We start from the raw sequence: 26,113 nt of genomic DNA on the forward strand, positions 1-26,113 counted from the left end.
AGTTGAAATTTGTACCCATTTTAATAGAGAGTCCTCTTTCTTTTACAGTCTGTTGTTTATTGATATTATGAAACTGTCAATTTCTTTAATGTGGATTTTTTTTAAAATGGCCATTTTGTTAGAAGTTACCATTGGAAAAATCTGTTATGTGCTAAACTAAGATATACAACATTGAAATTGCACTACTGTAAAAAAAGGGAAGTTGTATTACTTTTTATGTTTGTGTAATTTGGTCTACTTTCTACTGGTTTTCTTTAAAAGTTTGAAAATTAATATTAAAAACAAGGTTTGGTTTAAAATAATAAACTCAATTTTTTATATCAATTGCCCATAAGGCATAATCTTTAAAGATAGTTTTTTATTTTGTAACCAATACTATAATAGATTATGTTTATTGTCACTTTAATTTACCTAGTTGCATGTTGTTATAGCAATAATAATAATGGTGACGTTGGCGATGGTGATGTGTTAATTAAGTTTTAATGTACAATTCTTTTAAACTTTATAAAACTTTTCAATATCATATCATATTGTGTTTATTAAACTATTAAATGCATCAAGTTTACTGTATATTCATGTTTCTAGGTAAATGGGTTGTGTGCATGTGTAGAAGATAGTAGTGTTCTTGTACAAAGATGTGCTTTGGATTTACTCTTGGTTGGTTTTCCAATGCATAATAGTCAACTGTTACGCTGTGATATGGTACGACTTGTAACTGCTGCATTGTCTACAATACTGCGCAGAGACATGTCTCTAAATAGGTAAATAATTGTTTATATCTGCAATTTCATAGAATTGAAAGTTTTATAAACTATTCAGGTGAATTAAAAAAAAGTTGGTTGTGTTAAATTAATCTTTTGCCTGTCTGAATATTGTGGCGAGGCTGAACATTGGTTTGTTTTCACTGAACAATGTAAGTTATTTGTAGTGGTTAGTAAATATTGAGTTTTATAAAAAAAAATCAATATTTCTCTTTGCACTTGCATAAATGAAATCTGTATTGTTTTTATACATAATCTCTTCCTACTTTACCATATTCCCTTAACAAACTTTCAATGAAACTTTTTGATTTTGATGTGTGGCCACTTTATGCTATCTTCATCTGAACAAAAGTGTTTTCTTAGCAACTCCTCTTTCATTGTCCAAAAAAAAACAAAAATTGTTTGAATCAGGTTAGGAACCATATTTCATTAGTTTGTCTTTCTTTTTAGAAATGAGCCTCCTATATCTCCATAATATTTTAAAAACTTACCTTCCAAAGGTTTCTATTTATAAATTTATTTCAGTTGATGTTGAACCCAGCAAGTAAATATGTTTGAACATTTTAAATCTAGATAAAAATGCCAATTCATGGCTTATATTCAGCTCATTTACAATCTTATCAGTTTTAATTCACAGATTACCAAGATCATTAAACCTCTTTGATATCATTGTTTTGAAGTGATCAGTCCACTCATAGATCTTGCTTCCATCTAAAAATATTTCTTTATATTGGTATTGTATTCTACAAATAATCTCTGCCAGTTTCATCTCTTTATAAATTGAAGAAAATGATCATTTCTTCCTCAGAACAGTTGGACAGAGGGTCATTTATTTTAAATTGATTTTTATTCCCTCTAGGAATAAAATAACACCTCCAATGAACAGATAGTGTGAGATTATGTTTTGTACGTAATAAGAAATTAATATTATTAAGATCTGATCATGAGGAAAGAAAAATTTTTTTTATATTTTATAATGTTAGAGAAAGAAATTATATAATAATCTTAATAGATTTACTTATTGTTTTAGTGTTTGGATACGCCTGTTTAAAATTAAGATTAATTATAAATTAGCATTAACACTTCCACAATCCTCTGTTTATGCTCAATTTATTAGTTTTATTTCTAATCATGGACATGTGTGCTAGTTAATGTGCGCAACACAGCTGTTATAAAGTAGTTATTATTGAAGACGATAGTATATTTTGTTATATATTTTATAGTGTTGCTCATAAAAAACCAGAAATAATAGTTTTTTGTCATAGTTTGCAATAATATCAAAAGTTGGTTTAAAAATTTAGGAGCAAAATAATTGAATATTTTCTTTTTAGTTACCTTTCATAACTTGGGTAATAACTTATGAGAGGTAATAACTTTTAGTTATTACCTTTCACAGTTTTCATAAGTATGACTATTTGATATAATATTAATACGATTCTTGTTAAAAGTTCGTGGTTACTATGTGAAAATATATGTTAAGTCAAATAGTGTTTAGAAACCAAGCATTTCTTTCACGCAAGTTAGAAATTAGTTTTATGTATTATTTTTGCTTTATAGCCCTTCAGTATGTTTGTAATAAAGAGATAGGATTTTTTACCCAAGATGATGTTAGTCTATATATTGTACAAACTCCAGCACTGTGGTAGGTCTTGTCAGCTAATAGTTTTCAGGAAGACTTTTATATTGTATTTATTGAGTACAATATGAATATTTTGATTTGTTGAATGTTGTATTTTCAAAGGGATATCCTTCATTATGTTTATGTTTTGCATGTATTTGTTTACAGCTCCTTTGATAGATATATTACAGCACACACAATAATCATTTTTTTAATTTTCATGTTTCTACATTTTTATTCTTTTAATTGTATTTTCAAATTTTGTCTTTAAAATAAAAATTTACTGTAAAATGTAGAATATATTGTGCCCAGCATCATGTGAATGAATTGCTGTATATATATATATATTTGTTTGGTTAGAATATCAACAATATTGTATTCTGCTAGAAAAAGGAAGCTATTTTCAAATAATTTTGCTCAAATTGAAAAGGAAAATATTCATTCTGATAAAAATTGAAATTGAAATTAAGTAAGAGTGTTTGCTTAGTATGTGAGTAACTAGAAAGGATATTCAATTGTATTGAATTTTTAAATCTAAATATAATAGTGATGAGTTGTGGTTCTATAGTATGACGTGTAGGTATATGATCAATTATAAGAATTTTTTATAAGTTGGGATCAAAGAAAAAAACAGTGAAGATAAAAAAAGAAGAATATGCTGCCATTTGAAAAAGATTGTTCCAATGTCCTTATCTTTGAATAGTAAGCGGAAGAACAGTACTGGAATCAAACTTACAATCAGGTTTTGAGCAAGACAACTGGATTCCTAGATGAAAACTTTTATCCATTCCTAGACTTATATATATGAAAGTATCTCATTGAACTTGTAAACATTGTTCCAAATCTCCATTGAAATCCAGGTAACATTGTTATGTAGTACATTATTGGCTTTTTTAATTGATTATTTTAGCGGTCAGTGGTTGTCTAGAGAAATTTATTTTTCTCAGTTGTCTGAATGGCCTGTGATCAGACCTATTTTATGACACAAAAATTGTTAATATTATGATCCATAAGTAATATTGTACAAGTAATTTGTATCTAGTGGTTGTAAAGGTTGATTATACAGTTATATTGTTTGGTTGCAGGCGATTGTATGCATGGCTTCTAGGATCAGAAATTAATATTGCTCTGTTAAGTCCTGAGCATCCATTGGTTAAACATAGCAAGACTGTTGATTCTCTTAATAGTCAAGTCGATAGCAGTCATTATTTTGAAACTTATTCTAGAGAAATGTTGGTTCAGGTCAGATTTTTTTTCTTGCCATTCGATTTTTTTTTATAGTTAAGGTAAAGCATAAGCGATCACTTATAAGATTTATTGGTGGATCTCCTCTTTTTTGTTAAAATTAATTTATGTTATTGCTGAAACATAATTTAAGCAATTTTTTTTATATATATGATTCTACATGGAAATCCCCTTTCTTAGTAAATGAGGGGAATCGTTTGCATAATTTTTACCATATAGTTTTAAATCTCAACTAATTATCATACAGATGGTTGCATGAATTAACTGTGTTTTCACTTATTGAAGATACACCTTCTTAAACATAGTATAATTATTTTAATACATTACAAAAATGTATTGTTTTACTGTATAATGATTCTGTTTGACAGTTTAAGAAATTAAACTGGAATTGTTAAGATATCATTTTGGAACATTAAATATAATGAATTGATTGATATAAAATTTGGTAATTACAACTATTTGCTATAACAATGTTTTGGCCTTAAACATGTACAACTTTTACAAACTTGTCAATATTTTTCATTTATTTTAACCTCTTACACATCAATTATTGAACTAATTTTGAGGCCTTAGTGTTCTAACATTTTATAGAGTCTAATAGTTGATAAAGGTTTTAAGTTTACCAGGTTCTGTCGTGAGAAAAAGTTGTAAAATCGTCAATGTGATTATTGTGTTACTGTTAAATCATTTTATAAATTTTAATTGAATTATTCTAATTTTTAGTGATATAGTACTGTAACCTAAATTGTGTAACCTGTTCTTCAATGTTCACAAATAATACTTTTTCTCATTTTGATCAAAACTAGCTGTTGGTAGTTAGTATTTCCCAAATCAACAAATATCTGGTTTATGCACCAGTTAAACACTTTTATTTCTGTAAGTAGAATATGAACAGACATTAGCACACACTGGTTAATTTTAATGCTAACTAGTCCTAAGTCCTGTTTTCATATAATTTATGAATAAGTTATCCTTTTGATAAGAGTTCATCAAACCATCTAGTAGTACTTCATAGCTATTATGGTAGCTGTTTAGGGATGCTACCTCACAGTTTCAATTACTTGTAAGTTATAACTGGACTTAATTTAAATTTAAATCAATATATTTTTATTTGACTCTTCATTGCCTATGTTGGTGATTTACTTGGGTTATTAGTGTTCAGTAAACAGCTTCATCACAGGAGTGATGTTGGTATTAGAATGTTTAAATATAACATTTTTTTTACGTATTTGAAATCATTTCCTATTTAGGCATTTACGAGATAAAATAATATTAGTAATCATCAATTATAATTCCTACTAAAAGTAGTGAAGGTGCATATTTTAGAGAATTATAGTTAAGTAAGCTGAAAAAATGTGTATAATTTTTCAATTTTATTTCAGCTGGATAAAGAAGAAAATACAGTTGTTGAATAAATTTTCCCAGTCCATTATTGTGAACTATATATATTTTTGTCACGTAATTATTGTTTTTACAAAGAGGATAAACTCCACCTCTTAGAATATTTCTTGATAAATCATCCTAATTTATAAACAATCAGAAGTAAGGAATAGTGCTAGTGGCACTGACCAAATCCAATTAATGAAGTAGTTCTCTAACATCATGAACCAAATTATGCTTGATTATTATTCTTATTTAATAGGTTGGTTTATGCATTTTACATATCATGTTTAATGGTCGTGTTATTTTTATGACAGTATTCAATATCAGATGTCTAATTCTATTTCCTACTTGGCAAATTTTTAAGCTTTTATCTAATTTGGATTTACTTTATTTTCATTGCTTATTCAAACACTTTTAGTGGCAATGGTTTGACTTAGAATTTGGCAATTACTTTAGTATTGATTACACCGTCTTTTTTTTAATATTTCTGAAAATACAGTTTTCATTTTACATGCAACATGTAGTAGTTCAAATTAAATGTTAAATTATAAACTGTAATGCATATTTAATAATAATATATGTCTATTTTATTTTATTTAGTCGTTTCTTTTTTATTTCCAAAAATGAAACGGATGTTTTCTGTGGTTTACATATACTTAAAAATCCATGTGGGTTGCAAATGCTAATTTAATTTTTCACAAATTGTGCCTGTTATATTTAAAATAGAATTTAAAAAAATTTAAGAGAATAAACATTGGGATGTTATAATTATATGTACCTTGAACAACATTTTAGTGTAATCATTCTGGCTATCATCATCTAATTTATTTGCATCCATAATATCATCTTATTTCACTAAAAGAATTAAATTACTAACATAGCATGTAAAGTTACAACTCATAGCATAGTAAAATTAGAATACAAATTTAACAGCAGCATACCAGAGAAACATATCCATGATATCCCAATTTGCAAGTAATTTTCAAAGAATTAAGGAAAAAGATCTTTCTTTTAAGACAAAAGTATATGATTGTTTTAAAAGAAAGATTAGAGTGAATATAGAAATTAGGATTTGTGAGATTCATTGATATTAAGATTAGTAGAATAAGCTGTTGATTCAACCCTTGCAACTATAATTAATAACATCATAGCTGTAATGTTTGCCAACATTACAGCAGACTCAGTAATATTGGTTGGATTTGCCTCAGTAAATCCACTGGGTAAGGAAAATCCAGTTGTACTGTGGTTTGCAGAAAATTCACAAAGATTGACTTTTTGTGTGGTTTAAAAGAAACCAGGATTTTTTTCTAAGTTATTACAATTTATAGTTTCTTATTGAATTTCTAAATTATTTTATTTGTAAATATAGATTTATTTATCTGAAGAGCTGAAAAGGCATTCCTACAATAGTTTTACTTGATGTCACTGTACAGACTGATCTCAACCTAAACAAATTGTGTAGATTTTTTTTTAATCAAAATTTTGGTTGCAAGTAATTTTGATTTATTGCCTGCCTAAAACCATGATAAATAATTATCCCTTGGTTTAGCAGAAGTGAATGATGTCAATGTAAAAAAAGTTGTTTGGTTAGAAGAAGTGCAACCAAAAGATGTTACTCAAATGTAAATGTCCATTTATTATGATAGAATATCACACATTACAATGTGATATAAGCATTGCACTGCTTATATATATTTTTCTTTTTAACCTCTGGGACCACCGTTAGGTATTACTTCAGAAAATGAGAGGAGTGACAATTTTTGTAGCGTCTGAAAATGTCATGCCTGATCTGTATTCGAACCCGGGACCTCTGGATGAAAGGCCAAGACGCTATCACTCATGCCACGGAGGCCGGCACACTACTTATAGTTAGGAACTAAGAGGCTTACTACTAAGTTGGATGATTTAATTCACCTTTACCGTACTACTTGTTAGGCTCACACCCATGTTACATACAAACCATGATACTTAAATGACAATTTTAATCAGGTTGTACTATATTAGTATAAATATCATATTTTACTTGTAGATTAATAATGAATTATTAGCGAACATAAATAGGGAATATTTATATGAAACATGAATAGTTATTATTAACTAACTATTCTTATAGGGAATTTTATTTATTCTTGGTAATTTTTTCAGGCCATCAAGACGACGTTAGACCGAGCAACTGGACAAAATCCTCATGATTTAAGACCATACAGATTACTTGTTTCACTTTTAGATAAACCTGATATTGGCCCTGTCATATTGGATGATATTCTTTATGAAGTATTTAGGTTAGTTTAATTTATATTTTTAGTTTCATTTGAAGTGTTTTACCCAGGATTAAAAAAAAAAAAATTATTTAGGGAATGGAATCTTTTTTATTAAAGTTCAAAGACTGGATGAGTTGTCATCTATAAACTACAATGTAAATGTTATGCTAATCGTTGCATTATAGTTGACTGTTGACAAAGTTAATTTTACGTAAAGTCTGACAAAAAATAAATCACAAATAAATTTTGTTCTGTGGCTTACAGAAAATAAAAACAACAGTTCTGATACTGGGTTGTAAAGGGACCCCACAAAGAGTGATGATTAAATCACATTTAGATTGTATAAAAATCCAGTGATCAAAAAAATAAATAAAATAAATATGAGACAAAAAGTACTAACTAGAGCAGATAAGTATGTGTAGTTTTTTCACTTAAATTACATTTAGGAGTGATTGAAAAACTTATTTATATGGATGGTAATAAACTGTGGCATGATGGTAAATAAACAGTACAGCCAAACAAAATGTACTGGTAGCCATAGTTATCTATGGTGTTAAGTTAGACACACTATTCTGGATTTGCATTAATCTTATATTTACAATTTTACGTATTTTTTAACATCCAAATTTTATGAGCTAACTTTTAAAAAATTATATAAGTGAATAAAAATAATCATGTTTAAACCATTTGAAAAAAATTTGAAAAAACAATTTATAAATGTAACTTCAGTGAACATTAAAAGATTTGGTTATGTAACAAAATGAATTTTGAATACACTAAAATGAAGTTCCATCTTTACTCTTTTCAAAAAGCCCATTTTAACCCTCTCTGTACGATGTAAAATAAGAATGCTACAGCTCATGGAAAAAGTGTTGAAAATGTCTGTTTTTACCTGTTGGCGAATTAGAAAAAAAGTTCAGAAAAACATTTTTGTTAAATATATAAAAAAATATTTTTTTGGCTATTACAAGGTGGATAGTTATATACCAAATATCATCAAAATAAAAAATAAGTGATGCATGGATCATTTGTTGAATTAAAGTGGAATACCCCTGGTTACACCATAAATTTCTGAGATATACAAAATCCTCAGAATTTTGTTTTGAAGAAGTACACATAAACATTTTACTGTTTTTTAAACTTATAAAAAAAATAATAAATCACTTCATGTCTTTTTTACTTTATATTTTTATGTAAAACCTTTGAATATAAAACTGATAATAAACACAACTTGTAGTTCTAAAGATCCAGTAATACAGTTTAACACATACAAAAGATACACAAAAACTAAAGTATTAATAACAACATGTTTGCTTGTCAAAAAAACCCCTTATGCAGAAAAAACCTAATCTGAATCACTATTGTCTCTTCGATTTCTTTCCCCTCACAGTATAGGTCTCCAGAAATGCTCAAATTTATGCACTTTGAAACAAGCTGGATGTATACCACAATTACAACCAAGGCACCAGTAATGAGACCTTTCCCTTCTTTTGGTAGAAAAAGAAGACACATACTTCGCAGAGTCTTTCTTGACTTCTTCACACCAGGGAGATGGGTCAGCTCGTATAGAAGGCCAGTTTGTTGATGAGCTAATTCAGAATCTTGTTCTTCTGTAATTCCTGCTAATTCATCCAAAATAGATATAAATTTTCTCCTTTCTAATGGTTTTATTGTATTGCTTTTGTATAAAATGTATGCGTTTGAAAATATCATATCAAGGAGATTATAAAATATTTGTTTTCCAGTAACATAGAGTAGTTCTTGTGCAAGTAATGTGATGTATACTTTTATCTTTCACAGTCATTTTCCCATAAAAGCATTGTATTTATAAAAACAGAGAAGTGGTGAAGCCTCTTCTCTGAAATATCACTTTAATAGTGGTGAAGATGAGGCTTCACCACTTCTCTGTGGCTTCTTTTGCTTTGAACTAATTTATCTTCAGCATGATGGCATACTGAAGAGATCAAATAAACAGGTTTTCGCATTTTTTTTTTCTTATATCCCACTAAAAGAATATTATTTCGTCTAAAATAAATGGTCCTTTCTCTCCCAGGTTTGTTTGAATGACAATTTAAACAAATTTTTGGCAAATCTTAGATAGGTGTTCCTTTTAAGCAGTTTTTAACACAAGATAGTTTTTTATATTAGTTGTAAAAATACATGATACCCCTTGTCTAACATTAGTTTTTGTCATAAGGTCAATTACAATCTTTTGTGTAAAAGGACCTTCAGTTTCTGCTAAAAAATCCTTTCCACTATAAAGAACATAGTTGGTTTCACTGTCACATATCTCAAATTTTTTTATGCTGAATGCTTCCATGGCATTTATTAGCCATGTATTGAATAAATATGCAATGATTTTTCATACCAGTCATGCTGTCATCCCAGGTCAGGTTCTGCTGAGGTATAAAATAAACCTTGAATGCCTCATTTATTTTGCCTAAAAATATCCTGACCTTTGACCCAGGATCATAGCCTGAGTGACCCTTCGTTACAGCTTATTCACCATTGAGCGATAAAATAGAAGTTATAGTTTAAAACTGATTTTGAGACATTGTATCATGAAAAAAGGGAATACTTAGATAATCAGCAGGATTGTTTCTAAAATTTAGACAATGTTTATAATAATACCGATGTACTTCTTCATTTCAGGAAGAGTTACATTAACCCATTTGTTCAATCTGGACATTGGTTGCATAGGAATTTTTCTTTATGAAGATTTATTTTTTTTTGGGCATATAAATTAGTTTACCTAATTGAAAGATTCCATTTGTGATTTTTAAAGAAAAGATAAAAACAATCTACAGGCTTTTATCTTTAGGTGGCAGGTTTCTTGGACTTGTTACTCTCACAATGAATTTCTTAGTGATATTTGTTAGAGGTTCAGGTGGATAAACTCTTATTCATTTAGGAGCAATATTAGTATAGGTGAACAGGTGCAGGTGGTTGATTATCTGGAGCTGTTGCAAAAACATTGTTGTTGGGTAAAACAGTCAATGGTACAGGTTGAAATTGTGGGTCTGGTTCATTATAATTTTGATCACTAGTTTCAAATTGGTGATAATGAGGATTGCTCTCTGACGAGCAACTAAATGATTCATTTCAGAATGTGAAAGTGGATTAATTGATAAATCAGTGTCATCATCAAAATTTGAATCAAAAGACTGTTATAAAATCTTTCTAATTTGGCTTATCGTTCTAAAATATCATCATTGGAATCTGTCATTTTGAATAAACACTATCAAAAAATATGCAACACGACAATAAAATAATACTAGGAAAATAAAATATAAAACAAATAAATATAGTATAACGTAAAATAAACAAAAGAGTGAACGAAATGTACAGTGATAAAAATAATCAAACGATAGGAACACAAAAATTAAACAAGCGATTGTAACCTCAACTCAACAACTACATATCATTTCATGGCCTTCCTTCTTTCAATGGTAATACAATATTTATATCATTTTTTAACCAAAGTAAGGAATGATTCTTGCTGTTTCCATAGGTAATAATGCCAATAAGGTTTAAAACAATAAAACTTTATTTATGAGTGAGTAATTGAAACACTGCACTAATGTCGCAGTAGTGACGGCACTACTAGAAGGAGAAAAGGTCACTGTTGTGACACTTGGCATGCGGAGAGGGTTAAATAATCCATCACAAGTAACTATGTATATCAGTGCGTTTTTCTTAAAAATGCTGTTCTGTACAGTTATAAACAAGTTTATTCTTATCTCTTCTTAGTGCAGATTACAGTTTCTGGATGAACTATACATCTATAAGTCGAGTCCTCGGAATTGAGAATAATGTATTAGGATTTCACTAACATGACAGAAATCGAGGTTGATAAATAATAAAAATGAAAATCTTGCTTTGTACATGAATTGAACTCAGGATGTCTTAAAATCTTTGTATGGAGACTGACTTTTGAATATATTACTTTATATAGCAATAAATGTTGTTTTTATAAACAGTGTAGCAAGTTTACAAGACATAAGATTGCACATTTATGAAACTTGCTGTTTGAATATTACCAAACATTGGTTATGTTTAGATTTTTCAAAATTGAAATCAATACTATTATTCTGTAGGCAGACCACAAATTTTGTGACATTTTTGAAAATTTGTTAAAAAATGCAATAATGTCGTGGAGTTGAAAACCATCTTTAGGTAAAAATGTTCTTTGTATTAAAATTTATGTTAATTGGAGGATCAACATTTTTTAAATGTTTGTATGTGTATATGTATATAAATATTGTTTCATAAGGTTTAAGTAATTAAATATATAATGTAAAATTTGATTCATTTTCTTAAAATCAAAAAGATTAAAGTTTATACATATTATTGATTATTGTGTAATAATTAATAAAAGAATCTCTATAACCAAAATCATTTAAAATTCTACAAATAAATTTTAAGGGTTTTTTTTTATTTTTCAGTAGAAATTCATTCATATTTTATTGACAAGCAGGCAGAACTTACCTTCCAATACTTGTAAAAACAATGAAAATAAAAGAGTATGTATGTAGATTACTGAAGCAAAGTGAATAATGATTTTACAGCAGATAAGCCAAAGTAATCTAGTAGAGTGTTAATTAATTTCTGTATACATATTTCAAGCTTTATATGCAGTAGTAAACACTGTAAAGAAAAGGCTGCTCAGTAGTGTAGCTGGATATTGTTACTGCAACCTAATTCTTTCTCAGGCTTGGCTTGAGTTATACCTATCACCTTAATAAGACTTGGGGCATGGTGCATAATGCGTCATAAAAGTTAATTTTTGATATAAATGTTGTACCAACATTCATTGTTAAATGTTCTATAAAAGTTCAGAAAAAGCATTTTACAGTTGTTTATTCGCCTCTTGTAATTATTTTAAATTATTACTTTTAAATTTTGTTACAGATTGCTTTATTTATGCTGTAATAATGGCTATAATGCTAGTGTTAGTTCCGGCAATAAATCAAATAGTTCAGAATTAATAAAGTCAGCGAATTTGTTATTTGGCTCATTGGAACCACGTTATTTATGGCAGTATGTTGGTGGATTATTTGCCAATGCTTGTGCTAAATCTCACTTGAATCCATTATCCTCTCCTGGTTCATTGGTCTGTAATGTTGATAATAAAAGTGTAAGAAGAGTTGATTCTGGTGATCCTTTGCTTGTTGAGGTAATATTTTGCTTGAATTTATTTTTTAGCTGTTAAAAAATAAACTTTTAGAACATAATTTTTTACTTATTTATTTTTTGTGAACTTTTTTTTATGTGGCTTATTTATGTTATGATAATGTAAGTTTAAAAACTGTTTTAAGTGTAGTTATCTGTTGGTTGAAATTCAAGAAAAGAAGCTGCTATATATTTATTGGAGCGTAATATTAAACTATTTTCCTTTTCTGAATCTTTGTCAGCCTCTCTGATGCTATCATAATGTACTATAGCAGATTTCACTAGTATTTAATAAGTAAAAACAATATTTTCTTATTTATTGTTACTATGTAGTAAATGCAAAAGAAGATAATCTAATTCATTTTACACTAAGTTAATTTCATGGAAGTTCAATGTTTACCTTAAACTCTATTACCTTAGCTGTATTTTAAACAGATTTATTTATTTCTAATTCTTGATGATTATACAAAATGCTAAAATTTCATGAAAAAATTAACTCTGGCCAAAAAATTTGACCTCGAAAACAAAGAGGCGTAGAAATAGCATACTCGGAATACTCGAATAATTAGAACTAATTTCATATGTAGTGCATGTGAACGGATTTTTTTTTCTTATACTCATTAGTTTTGGAGAACTAGTTTTTCATTTTAGTTTCTATCAATTTAAATGCAAGCAGTCCAAGGAGTTCCTTGCTTAAGTCTAACCACCTCTAAGCAGCACACTCTGCTATATTCACTTACCGATTATGTATTTCAAAATTCTTTCATTCTTTTAGTATTCAAAAGTTCCTAGTATTTCCAAAGTCCCTATATATCCAAAAGTTAAGATCTTGTTTGAAAAGTATCTGCAAAATTTCAAGCTGCATTTTGACTTTATAAGTCAAACATGTTCAAAAATTTAATTCACTAGATTTTAATAATTTAAAATTTCTTTTTTAATTAAAAAATTTTACATGTTAAAAATTCCACTAGAAAACTACAAGCAATTTGCTATGAAACAAGATGTAAAGGCTTGTTAGCTGATTTTGACATTTTTAACAGTTAATTAACTGTTTTTATTAGAAATCATACTGGGGTTCGTAATTTTAGTCCCATTATTTATATACCTTTTTGAGAATTGAAAAAAAATATCTCTTTCTTGATATTTAAAAATCATTTTGAAAGATAAAGTTTTAAAAATAAGTGATAATTTTTTGGTACAGAATAATAAGTAGAAGTTTTTTAAGGTTAAAATTTACCAAAGGATTATAAATTTCCATGGAATGAACAAATATTTAAAAAATTGGCTACAACACTGGTAATTCTGAAAAATTCTCCTGTATATAACCCCTGACTTCTCTTTATATCTTTGTGACTAACTCCAAACTTAAATAATGTCAATTTTTAAGTCTTAAGAAGAACTGTCCACGTCAAATTGGATGATTTTTGATTCAGCCAGTCCAGAGCTATTAGCTGAAATAGATGCCAACTTCCCTCTCCATATTACACATGTGTATTGTTCACGTGCACGCGCACCCATACACACACACACACACACACACACACACACACACACACACACTACACCAAGTAAAATATATAGTGTTTATTTGTTACACAAAGTAATCTTTAGAAGTAAAATAAGTTTAAAAAAATTATAGTCTTGCACAATTTGTTATACTCAAGAAGTGTTTAATGTACAGATGAATATATATAAAAGCTTTGTGTTATAATAATAATCAGTTTGATTTTTCCACTTCCAAGCATGCATTTTACTATTATTATAAATTAATAAGTTGTTTAAATTTTTAAAAATTATTTTATTTATTACACAGAATCAATCAAATCTGTTATTGTAAGAAAGCAACTCAGTTTCCTATTAGGCATTACGTAATTGATTAAAGGTTTATTGATTAGTATTCTAAAAATATTTAAGAGTTAATTTATTATTATTATTATTATTATTATTATTATTATTATTATTATTATTAGTAGTAGTAGTAGTAGTAGTAGTAGTAGTAGTAGTAGTAGTAGTAGTAGTAGTAGTAGTAGTAGTTAATTTATTGTTTATTAACGTTTGTAGCTTTATAAATTATATTTTAAATTCTATTAAAATAAAAACCATGTAGTTTCAGAATATTGAGACATTTTTTCTCAGAATTCTATACAGGTAGTTTTTATTTTAATAGAATCTAAAATATAATTTAACAGTACAGAGGAAAAAGATTAATTTCAGTAAAATAACATTATAAATACACATTACAATATCTTAACTTAGTGTAATGTGTAACCATTATAAATTCTGACCTAGATTTAAATTAAATTGAATTGGCTTATTTAAATTGGTGAATTTATTTGTATTTTTAATACGTCGACAGATATTATTTTTTAAAAACATAAAAATTAATTAATAGCAGCATGATTCATTAGTTATCAAATTCCTTCTTAAAATAGAATTTTAAGAAATATTACATCATGCGTGAAAAATGAGCCAACGTTTTGTATACAAAGAGTGTTACGTTTGTTTGAGTACACATACTCACACAGACTTGGACAATTCGGAGAAATAGTGTTGGGGTTAGACCTGTGACACCATCTGAAAGCATCAATTATATGCGGGATTTTGTTATGGTTAGATGAGTGTTGTGATTATTTAAAAAAAAAAAAAACTGATTAGGAAAATCATAGACTGTGATTTGTACAGAATACATGTATGAGAATATCAAAGGCCACTCCATAAAGACATTCATGGATTTATCAGAAGATTTCTTATCCGTAGATTTTTTTTATAACATTAAAAAAATATTATTATTGAAATTATAACATGTTAAAATGACAAATTTTGTTTAAAATTGAAATTAAAATAATTTTGGATTGACCAATTCCTTAGTATCATAAGTATTAATAAGATATTTTGTTAAATTTTGATGTATACAAGTAGTTATGTAATTGTGGTTCTACAAACTTAGTAGACTAGTTATGGGACTTCTGAGTCAAATATGGTTATTGTCATTTTCTTTATTTTTATAAATAATATGCATTATTCATCGCTGTTTTGATGTGTTGAGTTATTGTAATTTTTATTTTTTTTGTTTATTAAAAATTAATTCTTTAAAAATTATAAAATTTTGTTTGTGTTTTATTTAAATTTGATGCATGTTTATTTAAATCCAGTTTTTTTTGTTGTACTAGTTAAACCTGAGATTTACATCACTACATTTCAACAATCATTTGTACTTGAAAGTAATGGGGGTTTTAGATTCTAATTTTTTTTTTTTTTGCCTTCAGTCATTTGACTGGTTTGATGCAGCTCTCCAAGATTCCCTATCTAGTGCTAGTCGTTTCATTTCAGTATACCCTCTACATCCTACATCCCCAACAATTTGTTTTACATACTCCAAACGTGGCCTGCCTACACAATTTTTCCCTTCTACCTGTCCTTCCAATATTAAAGCGACTATTCCAGGATGCCTTAGTATGTGGCCTATAAGTCTGTCTCTTCTTTTAACTATATTTTTCCAAATGCTTCTTTCTTCATCTATTTGCCGCAATACCTCTTCATTTGTCACTTTATCCACCCATCTGATTTTTAACATTCTCCTATAGCACCACATTTCAAAAGCTTCTATTCTTTTCTTCTCAGATATTCCGATTGTCCAAGTTTCACTTCCATATAAAGCGACACTCCAAACATACACTTTCAAAAATCTTTTCCTGGCATTTAAATTCATTTTTGATGTAAACAAATTATATTTCTTACTGAAGGCTCGTTTAGCTTGTGCTATTCGGCATTTTATATCGCTCCTGCTTCGTCCATCTTTAGTAATTTTACTTCCCAAATAACAAAATTCTTCTACCTCCATAATCTTTTCTCCTCCTATTTTCACATTCAGTGGTCCATCTTTGTTATTTCTACTACATTTCATTACTTTTGTTTTGTTCTTGTTTATTTTCATGCGATAGTTCTTGCGTAGGACTTCATCTATGCCGTTCATTGTTTCTTCTAAATCCTTTTTACTCTCGGCTAGAATTACTATATCATCAGCAAATCGTAGCATCTTTATCTTTTCACCTTGTACTGTTACTCCGAATCTAAATTGTTCTTTCACATCATTAACTGCTAGTTCCGTGTAAAGATTAAAAAGTAACGGAGATAGGGAACATCCTTGTCGGACTCCCTTTCTTATTAGGGCTTCTTTCTTATGTTCTTCAATTGTTATTGTTGCTGTTTGGTTCCTGTACATGTTAGCAATTGTTCTTCTATCTCTGTATTTGAACCCTAATTTTTTTAAAACGCTGAACATTATATTCCAATCTACGTTATCGAAAGCCTTTTCTAGGTCTATAAACGCCAAGTATGTTGGTTTGTTTTTCTTTAATCTTCCTTCTACTATTAATCTGAGGCCTAAAATTGCTTCCCTTGTCCCTATACTTTTTCTGAAACCAAATTGGTCTTCTCCTAACACTTCTTCCACTCTCCTCTCAATTCTTCTGTATAAAATTCTAGTTAAGATTTTTGATGCATGACTAGTTAAACTAATTGTTCTATATTCTTCACATTTATCTGCCCCTGCTTTCTTTGGTATCATAACTATAACACTTTTTTTGAAGTCTGATGGAAATTCCCCTTTTTCATAAATATTACACACCAGTTTGTATAATCTATCAATCGCTTCCTCACCTGCACTGCGCAGTAATTCTACAGGTATTCCGTCTATTCCAGGAGCCTTTCTGCCATTTAAATCTTTTAATGCTCTCTTAAATTCAGATCTCAGTATTGTTTCTCCCATTTCATCCTCCTCAACTTCCTCTTCTTCCTCTATAAAACCATTTTCTAATTCATTTCCTCCGTATAACTCTTCAATATATTCCACCCATCTATCGACTTTACCTTTCGTATTATATATTGGTGTACCATCTTTGTTTAACACATTATTAGATTTTAATTTATGTACCCCAAAATTTTCCTTAACTTTCCTGTATGCTCCGTCTATTTTACCAATGTTCATTTCTCTTTCCACTTCTGAACACTTTTCTTTAATCCACTTTTCTTTCGCCAGTTTGCACTTCCTATTTATAGCATTTCTTAATTGCCGATAGTTCCTTTTACTTTCTTCATCACTAGCATTCTTATATTTTCTACGTTCATCCATCAGCTGCAGTATATCGTCTGAAACCCAAGGTTTTCTACCAGTTCTCTTTTTTCCGCCTAAGTTTGCTTCTGCTGATTTAAGAATTTCCTTTTTAACATTCTCCCATTCTTCTTCTACATTTTCTACCTTATCTTTTTTTCTCAGACCTCTTGCGATGTCCTCCTCAAAAATCTTCTTTACCCCCTCTTCCTCAAGCTTCTCTAAATTCCACCGATTCATCTGACAACTTTTCTTCAGGTTTTTAAACCCCAATCTACATTTCATTATCACCAAATTATGGTCGCTATCAATGTCTGCTCCAGGGTAAGTTTTGCAGTCAACGAGTTGATTTCTAAATCTTTGCTTAACCATGATATAATCTATCTGATACCTTGCAGTATCGCCTGGCTTTTTCCAAGTGTATATTCTTCTATTATGATTTTTAAATTGGGTGTTGGCAATTACTAAATTATACTTCGTGCAAAACTCTATAAGTCGGTCCCCTCTTTCATTCCTTTTGCCCAGCCCGTATTCACCCACTATATTTCCTTCCTTGCCTTTTCCAATGCTTGCATTCCAATCTCCAACTATTATTAAATTTTCATCTCCTTTTACGTGTTTAATTGCTTCATCAATCTCTTCGTATACACACTCTACCTCATCATCATCATGGGCGCTTGTAGGCATATAAACGTTAACAATCGTTGTCGGTTTAGGTTTTGATTTTATCCTTATTACAATGATTCTATCGCTATGCGTTTTGAAATACTCCACTCTCCTCCCTATCTTCTTGTTCATCACGAAACCTACTCCTGCCTGCCCATTATTTGACGCTGAATTAATTACTCTAAAATCACCCGACCAAAAGTCGCCTTCCTCTTCCCACCGAACCTCACTAATAACTACTATATCCACATTCACCCTATCCATTTCCCTTTTTAAATTTTCTAGCCTACCAACCTTTTTTAAGCTTCTACCATTCCACGCTCCGACTCGTAGAATGTTATTTTTTAATTTTCTGGTGACCCCTTCCTTAGTAGTCCCCACCCGGAGATCCGAACGGGGGACTATTTTACCTCCGGAATATTTTACCAAGGAAGGCGCCTCCATTATTGCTATGTGAAAATGCAGAGAGCCACATTTTCTTGGAAAAAAGCAGCTGTAGTTTTCCATTGCTTTCAGCTGCGCAGTACTCAGAGAACTGAGTGATGTTGATACGGCCGTTTAAGTCATTGTGACTCACGCCCCTAACAACTACTGAAAGAGCTGCTGCCCTCTTTCAGGAATCATTCCTTAGTCTGGCTCTCAACAGATACCTCTCCGATATGGTTGCACCTTCGGTCCAGCTACTCTGTATCCCTGAACACTCAAGCCCCCTCACCAACGGCAAGGTCTCATGATTCATAGAGGAGGTAGATTCTAATAGAAATGTTATTTGTAATTATCAATGGAAAACTGAAGGAGATAAAAGGGATTAAGAAATCTATAAATCTATGAAACAGATTTTTCCATTTATAAATCTATTCTTTGCATCCAGATATCCATCTTACAGCAAGGTTTTTGAGTCTGCTCTTAAAAGGTTAATCTGATTTATTTATATGTAGAGCTGTATTTTAAATATTTGTAACATCTATTAATGAGAATTATACTAAGCAGCTTTAGGACAGTGATTTCAATTACTTTATTTGGTGCTGTGTAGAGGATTTGTTTATGGAATTGCTTGTTTAACCAGAGTGGTTATTATTATAAAATTATCTTTTGTTAATGGATTTAAAATGTTATGTATTAATTTCAGGTGTGTATATTAACTGAGTTTCTTTTGGATGCAGTATCATTAGAGACGTACTCTGAAACACCTAGTGAACATTTACCTAGTCTATTTTTACAAATTGTCACATTATTAACTGAACATTGTGATACTCTTAGTCCTATACAAACTGCAAAAGGACTTCAGCTATGTGCAAAAATTTTGACCAGGGTAAGCATTTACATAGATATTAATAGATGAACACATGTATATATTTTATATTTACATACATATTGGGTGATTCAAAAACGATTTCACATCTTTAAAAGCTTATCAAAATTTATTTAGATAACTTACAGATTCGATTGAGGTCTCATTTCATAGCAAAATACATCTATTTTGACTCACATAGTTCATTATTACTGAATTTGGCGACCGGCATTGTCACCAGTGTTGTTAAAAATGGATACATTTACTAGTGTAGAACATGCTTGTTGTGTTTTAGTCTCATGATTTGCAGTCAGCAACTGTAGTTCAATTTAATTTTCATAGAGTATAGTAGGGAGTCTCATAGTAGACACAATTTACTCTTGGCACCAAACCTTCATTGAGACAAGATTGTTCTGTTGAACATACAAAATCACCAGGATGCCCGCGTATCTCTGAAGCTGCTATGGAACAACTCGGAGAAAGCTTTGCATGTAGCCCAAATAAACTAACTCTGTGTGTCACATGAGACTGACATTCCACAAACAACTGTTTTGTGCATATTATGTAAACAATTGCTCTTGATGTCATACAAACTAACCATGTTTCAACACATTATAGATGACAACAAAGTTGCTCAGCAGCAGTTTTGTGTCGAAATGATGGGTAGAATTTCAGACAACTTTACAATTGTAGACAACATAATTTTTAGTAATGAGTCAACGTTTCACATCAATGGCAAGGTGAACACCCATAACTGCTGAATATAGGGTAGTAAAAACCCTCACAAAACTTCATAGCACATTCCTGATAGCCCTATGGTCAATGTTTTTTGTCTCCCAAGCAAACAAAGACTGTATGGCTTGTTCTTCTTTCAGAAGGCAACCATAAATGATACTGTTTGTCTGGAAATGCTTCAACATTTTCTAATTTCTCAGTTAGATGATGATGACCAAGATGAATGCCATGGCTTGTTCTTCTTTCAGAAGGCAACCATAAATGATACTGTTTGTCTGGAAATGCTTCAACATTTTCTAATTTCTCAGTTAGATGATGATGACCAAGATGAATGCCATTACTATCAGCAGGATGGGGCACCACCTCACTACTGCCTACAAGACTGAGATTTTCTTGTACTCGATTCCCAGGTCGGTGGATTGTTCTTGAAGGTCCAGTTGCATAACTACTTCGCTCCCCAGTAGATTTTTTCTTGTTGGATTTCATTAAACACTGGGTTTATGCATCACCTTTGCTTGCTGATCTTTTTGAGTTAAGACTTTGAATTAATGCCGCAGCTGCAGAGGTAACACCTGACTTTCTGCTACAGTCTGGAATGGAATTGACTGCAGGTAGTTGTGTGTCTCATTACAAACGGAAGCCATATTGAACCAAAGTGAATGTTGTGTGACAAACTTGATCTGTTTTTCTATAAATGAGCCTCAATTGAATCTAAGTTATCTCACTAAATCTTTATGTGCTTTAAAAGTTGTTCTTTTTGAATCACCTGGTATGTATATATATATATATATATATATATATATATATATATATATATATATATATTAGTAAAATTAATTCTTTTATTGTATTTGTCCATGTACAAACTAATAGATCATTTAGGGCAAGGTTTACCGAACACTTTAGATCTTATAAAAACAATAAATTAGGTTTCTCCAATCTTGCAGACTATTTAATTGTCAATAAACATACAAATAGTCAATCACCAACTTGTATACAAATTTAAAAATAATTGAAATTATGAAAGAATGTGATGATAGCAATAAAAAATTAGACATTTTAGTAAAGTATTATTATATAAAAATATGGACAAAAGTTTAACTTGATTAATATGCAGACAGAGTTTGAGAATGATTTTTTATCAAAACTGCCATAGATAGCAGCACATTTGTATAAATTAAGTAGAAATTTAAATAATATTAGTACCGTACTGCATGTGTGGCTGGCCATAAGCAATATTTTATTTTATAAAAATTTTGACTACATACAATTTTTTTTTTATGTATAATTTTTAAAGTAAGAAAGTTTTTATTAACTGATGATGAGGGAAATCCTTGAAAGCGCTATGAAAAAGCAATAAGGTAAGGTAAGAGACATTATTTAACTCTGTACTGTTGGTGGAAAGCTCAGTTATACTTTTGTCTTTGATATACATATATATATATTAAATTCTAGTAATTAAACCAGGTAAGATAGCTTTATTATATCACTCTTCTGTAGTAGATGATTTATTTAGTTGACTTTAAATATAATTTAATAGTACAGAGGAATAATATGAATCTTAAAAAGATTAATTTCAGTAAAGTAATATATAAATATATATATGAATAGAGTAGATGCCACTAATTAGAATAACTTCGAATTGAATCAGCCGGATTATTGAATCATTTTTCTAAATCCCAAACCAAAATAAGGAAATTTATATAATTTCATTGTGTAATAGAATCAGGAATCAGTTTATTGAATCAACATTTTAATATTTTGTTTATTTATTATAATATAAAATGGATTATTTATATTCATTGTACTGCACTCTGTTGTTTGTGCTTTCATTTTACTGTAGTACCCGTATTTAATCTTTAAATTGATTACTCCAAGGAAATGGGGTCATATCTACCATCCATGTTCTTGTTGCTAGCTGGCTAAAGATAAACAGCGCGGTGCCAGATTTCTGTCTGTAAAAGATGGCACACTAAATATGCATATGTACAGTGCAATACATTTCAAGTCATTCATCTATCATTGCATTTCATCATTCTACTTTGTGTATACTGTACATGCGGTTTTATTTGTATGTTTATTTAAATCTTTTAGTTTTGTTTTTGTGTGTGCTGCAACTGTTGTTAAGGTTTAATGCTATGTTACTATTGTATTGTTTCATTCTGATCATTTGTGATTTTGTCTGTTGTCTTTTTTTGTGAATTTCAAACCCGACTCACATGAACATAAGAATTTAAATATGCGTGAAAAATGAGAAGTTTTAAAAAAAATATGATACATGTCCTAAATGTGGTCAGCGAGAAGCTGCAACAACACTGGGATTTACTCGTATCATTAAAAGCCATAATAGAAAAAAGGTTGCAGTCATCCTAAATGAGAATGTAAACATAAAAAGGAAACATGATTGTAAGAATGAAGTTGTTGAAGATGCTTTATTAAAGCGGTTCACTGTGACAAGAACATTAAATGCACCCGTCAGTTGTGGAATCTGAATGGTAAAATCAAAACAATTTGCAGAAAAATTTGGTGATCATGATATCAGTCAACAGATGGTTGGCTCTCTCATTAGAAAAAGTAAAACAATATTGTTTAAAAGAAATCATTTGGTAAAAAATTGGATACTTGTCAACCTGCTGCAGATGACTGGAGTAAGAACTGTATTCCCAAAATTTTTAAAACTTCAAACCTGATGATGTCTAAAATTGTGATAAACTAGAGTTCTATCTCAGAGCACTTACTGATATTTCATTACATTTTTAAAAAAAATTGTCAACTCAGGTGGTTAAAAACAGAAAGACTGCATAACAGTTCTCCTAACCTGCAACATGAGTTTAATGATGAAAAAGAACTCCTACTTTAAAGGCAAATCAAAAAATCCTAGATGTTTCCTTGCCAGTAGACTACAGTCCAAACAAAAATGCATGGATGATGTTTGATTTCTTTTCTCAGTTTTTGATTAAATAGAATGAAAAACGTATCACTTGAAAAATAAAAAAATCTTTAATTTTAGATAATTATACAGCTCATACATCAGCGAGTTATAATTTAAAAAGCATAGAATTATTTTTTTTACCATCGAATACAATGGCTTTAGTGCAGCCCTAAGATCAGGGAATTATAAAAACCTGAATGTTTTATGTAGAAAATATATGAGGAGGATGATAATTCAAGTGATAGATAAAGCCGAACGTGAGGACTGTAAATGATATAGCGAAAAAGATTACACTTTTCGATGCTACTCATATGTTATCCAAAGCTTGGAACGAATTAAAAATTGAAACCATTCAAAATTGTTTAAAAAACTGGTTTTTTTAAATCCGATGACATGATGAGTTCAATCAAAGATATGGATGACGAAATTAATCAGTGGATCTCTATTGACAAGGGCATTTCTGTTTGTTCTCCTATTACTGATGATGAAATTTGTCAGAAATTATGATTGAAGGGCTGGAAGAGGACGAGATTGTAGAAATGGGAAGTTGAATGACAAGCACTATCATTTAAAAAAAAATATCAGTGCACTATCAATAACAAAAATCAAGCACTAAACAATAACAATAAACTGAGAAATTTGGAATTAGGCGGAGAAAGACAAGAACAGTTCCGTGATTTTTATAAAGCAGAAATGTTGCTTTGGAATGCTATAAAAAAAAGTTTACTTCAAAGAGGAAAGAAAGATAAACACTTACATGGAATTGCAGAATAACTGAAATTTGTGTAGTCCATATGTAAGTTACAGATCTGCTTTTTCTTAATTAATTACATAAAACTTTTTTATAAACATTAATTTTACACTAGTATTCCCCATGTTTTAGTATTTGTACTACACCTTTTTCTAGCGTGGAATCGTAGAAGTCTAAAAAAGGTTGGTAGGTTAGAAAATTTAAAGAAGGAAATGGATAGGATAAATGTAGTAGCTCTAGTAGGAATTAGCAAGGTTCGGTGGGAAGAGGAAAAAGACTTTTGGTCAGGTGATTTTAGAATAGCACGAAGTATAATTTAGTAATTGCCAACACCCAGTTTAGAAATCATAATAGAAGAATATACACATGGAAAAAGCCAGGTGATACTGCAAGGTATCAGATAGATTATATCATGGTTAAGCAAAGATTTACAAATCAACTCGTCGACTGCAAAATTTACCCTGGAGCAGACATTGATAGCGACCATAATTTAGTGTTAATCAAATGTAGATTGGGGTTTAAAACCCTGAAGAAAAAGTGTCAGATGAATCAGTGAAATTTAGAGAAGCTTGAGGAAAAGGGGGTAAAGAAGATTTATGAGGAGGACATTGCAAAAGGTCTGAATGAAAAAGATAAAGTAGGAAATGCAGAAGAAGAATGGGAGAATATTAAAAAGGAAATTCTTAAATCAGCAGAAGCGAACTTAGGCAGAACAAAGAGAACTGGTAGAAAATCTTGGATTTCAGACGATATATTGCAGCTGATGGATGAACGTAGAATATATAAGAATGCTAGTGATGAAGAAAGTAAAAGAAACTATCGACAATTAAGAAATACTGTAAACAGAAAGTGCAAACTATCGAAAGAAGACTGGATTAAAGAAAAGTGTTCAGAAGTGGAAAGAGTAATGAATAATGGTAAAATAGGTGGAGCATACAGGAAAGTTAAGGAAAATTTTGGGGTACATAAATTAAAATCTAATAACGTGTTAAACAAAGGTAGTACACTGACATATTATACGAAAGGAAAGTCGATAGGTGGGTGGAATATATTGAAGAGTTATATGGAGGAAACAAATTAGAAAATGGTGTTATAGAGGAAGAGAGGAAGTCGAAGAGGATGAAAGGGGAGAAACAATACTGTGATCTGAATTTAAGACAGCATTAAAAGATTTGAATGACAGAAAGGCTCCTGGAATAGACTGAATACTTGTAGAATTACTGCGCACTGCAGTTGAGGAAGCAATTGATAGATTATACAAACTGGTGTGTAATATTTATGAAAAAGGGGAAGTTTCGCTAGACTTCAAAAAGAGTGTTATAGTCATGATACCAAAGAAAGCAGGAGCAGATAAATATGAAGAATATAGAACATTTAGCGTAACTATAGTCATGCATCAATAATCTTAACTAGAATTTTGTTCAGAAGAATTGAGAGGAGAGTGGAAGAAGTATTAGGAGAAGACCAATTTGGTCTTGGGAAGCAATTTTAGTGCCAAGATTAATAGTAGAAGGAAGATTAAAGAATAACAAACCAGCATACATTTATAGATGTAGAAAAGGCATTTGATAAAGTAGATTGGAATAAAATGTTCAGCATTTAAAAAAAATTAGGGTTCAAATACAGAGATAGAAGAACAATTTGCCAACATTTAAAGGAACCGGACAGCAACAGTAATAATAGAAGAACATACGAAAGAAGCCGTAATAAGAAAGGGAGTCCGACAAGGATGTTCCCTTTCCCTGTTACTTTTTAATCTTTAGATAGAACTAGCACTTAATAATGTTAAAGAACAATTTAGATCCAGAGTAACAGTACAAGTTGAAAAGATAAAGATGGTTTGCTGATAATATAGTAATCTAGCTGAGAGTAAAAAGGATTTAGAAGGAACAATGAATGGCATAGATGAAGTCCTACATAAGAACTACCGCATGAAAATATACAAGAACAAAATGAAAGCAATAAAATGTTGTAGAAGTAAAGAAGATTGACCCGTGAATGTAAAAATAGAAAGAGAAAAGATTATGGAGGTAGAAGAATTTTGTTTTGTGGGAAGTAGAATTACTAAAGATAGACGTAGCAGGAGTGATATAAAATGCCAAATAGCGCAGGCTAAATGAGCCTTCAGTCAGAAATATAATTTGTTTACACCAAAAATTAATTTAAATATCAGGAAAAGATGTTTGAA

At 29.9% G+C, this 26,113-nt stretch overlaps 1 protein-coding gene across 1 annotated transcript in view; it reads left to right on the forward strand.

The window, feature by feature from the left end:
• The window catches only part of LOC142322288 (protein DOP1 homolog), a 236,467-nt gene that overhangs the window by 34,632 nt on the left and 175,722 nt on the right, over window positions 1–26,113 (forward strand). The window contains exons 6-10 of the mRNA XM_075361200.1: window positions 586–761; window positions 3,465–3,621; window positions 7,153–7,289; window positions 12,180–12,444; window positions 19,346–19,528. Coding sequence (XP_075217315.1) covers window positions 586–761; window positions 3,465–3,621; window positions 7,153–7,289; window positions 12,180–12,444; window positions 19,346–19,528 — 918 coding nt within the window. The remainder of the gene's footprint in view (window positions 1–585; window positions 762–3,464; window positions 3,622–7,152; window positions 7,290–12,179; window positions 12,445–19,345; window positions 19,529–26,113) is intronic.

This window comes from Lycorma delicatula, chromosome 3 (genome assembly GCF_047948215.1).
Source record: "Lycorma delicatula isolate Av1 chromosome 3, ASM4794821v1, whole genome shotgun sequence".
Lineage (NCBI taxonomy): Eukaryota > Metazoa > Arthropoda > Insecta > Hemiptera > Fulgoridae > Lycorma > Lycorma delicatula.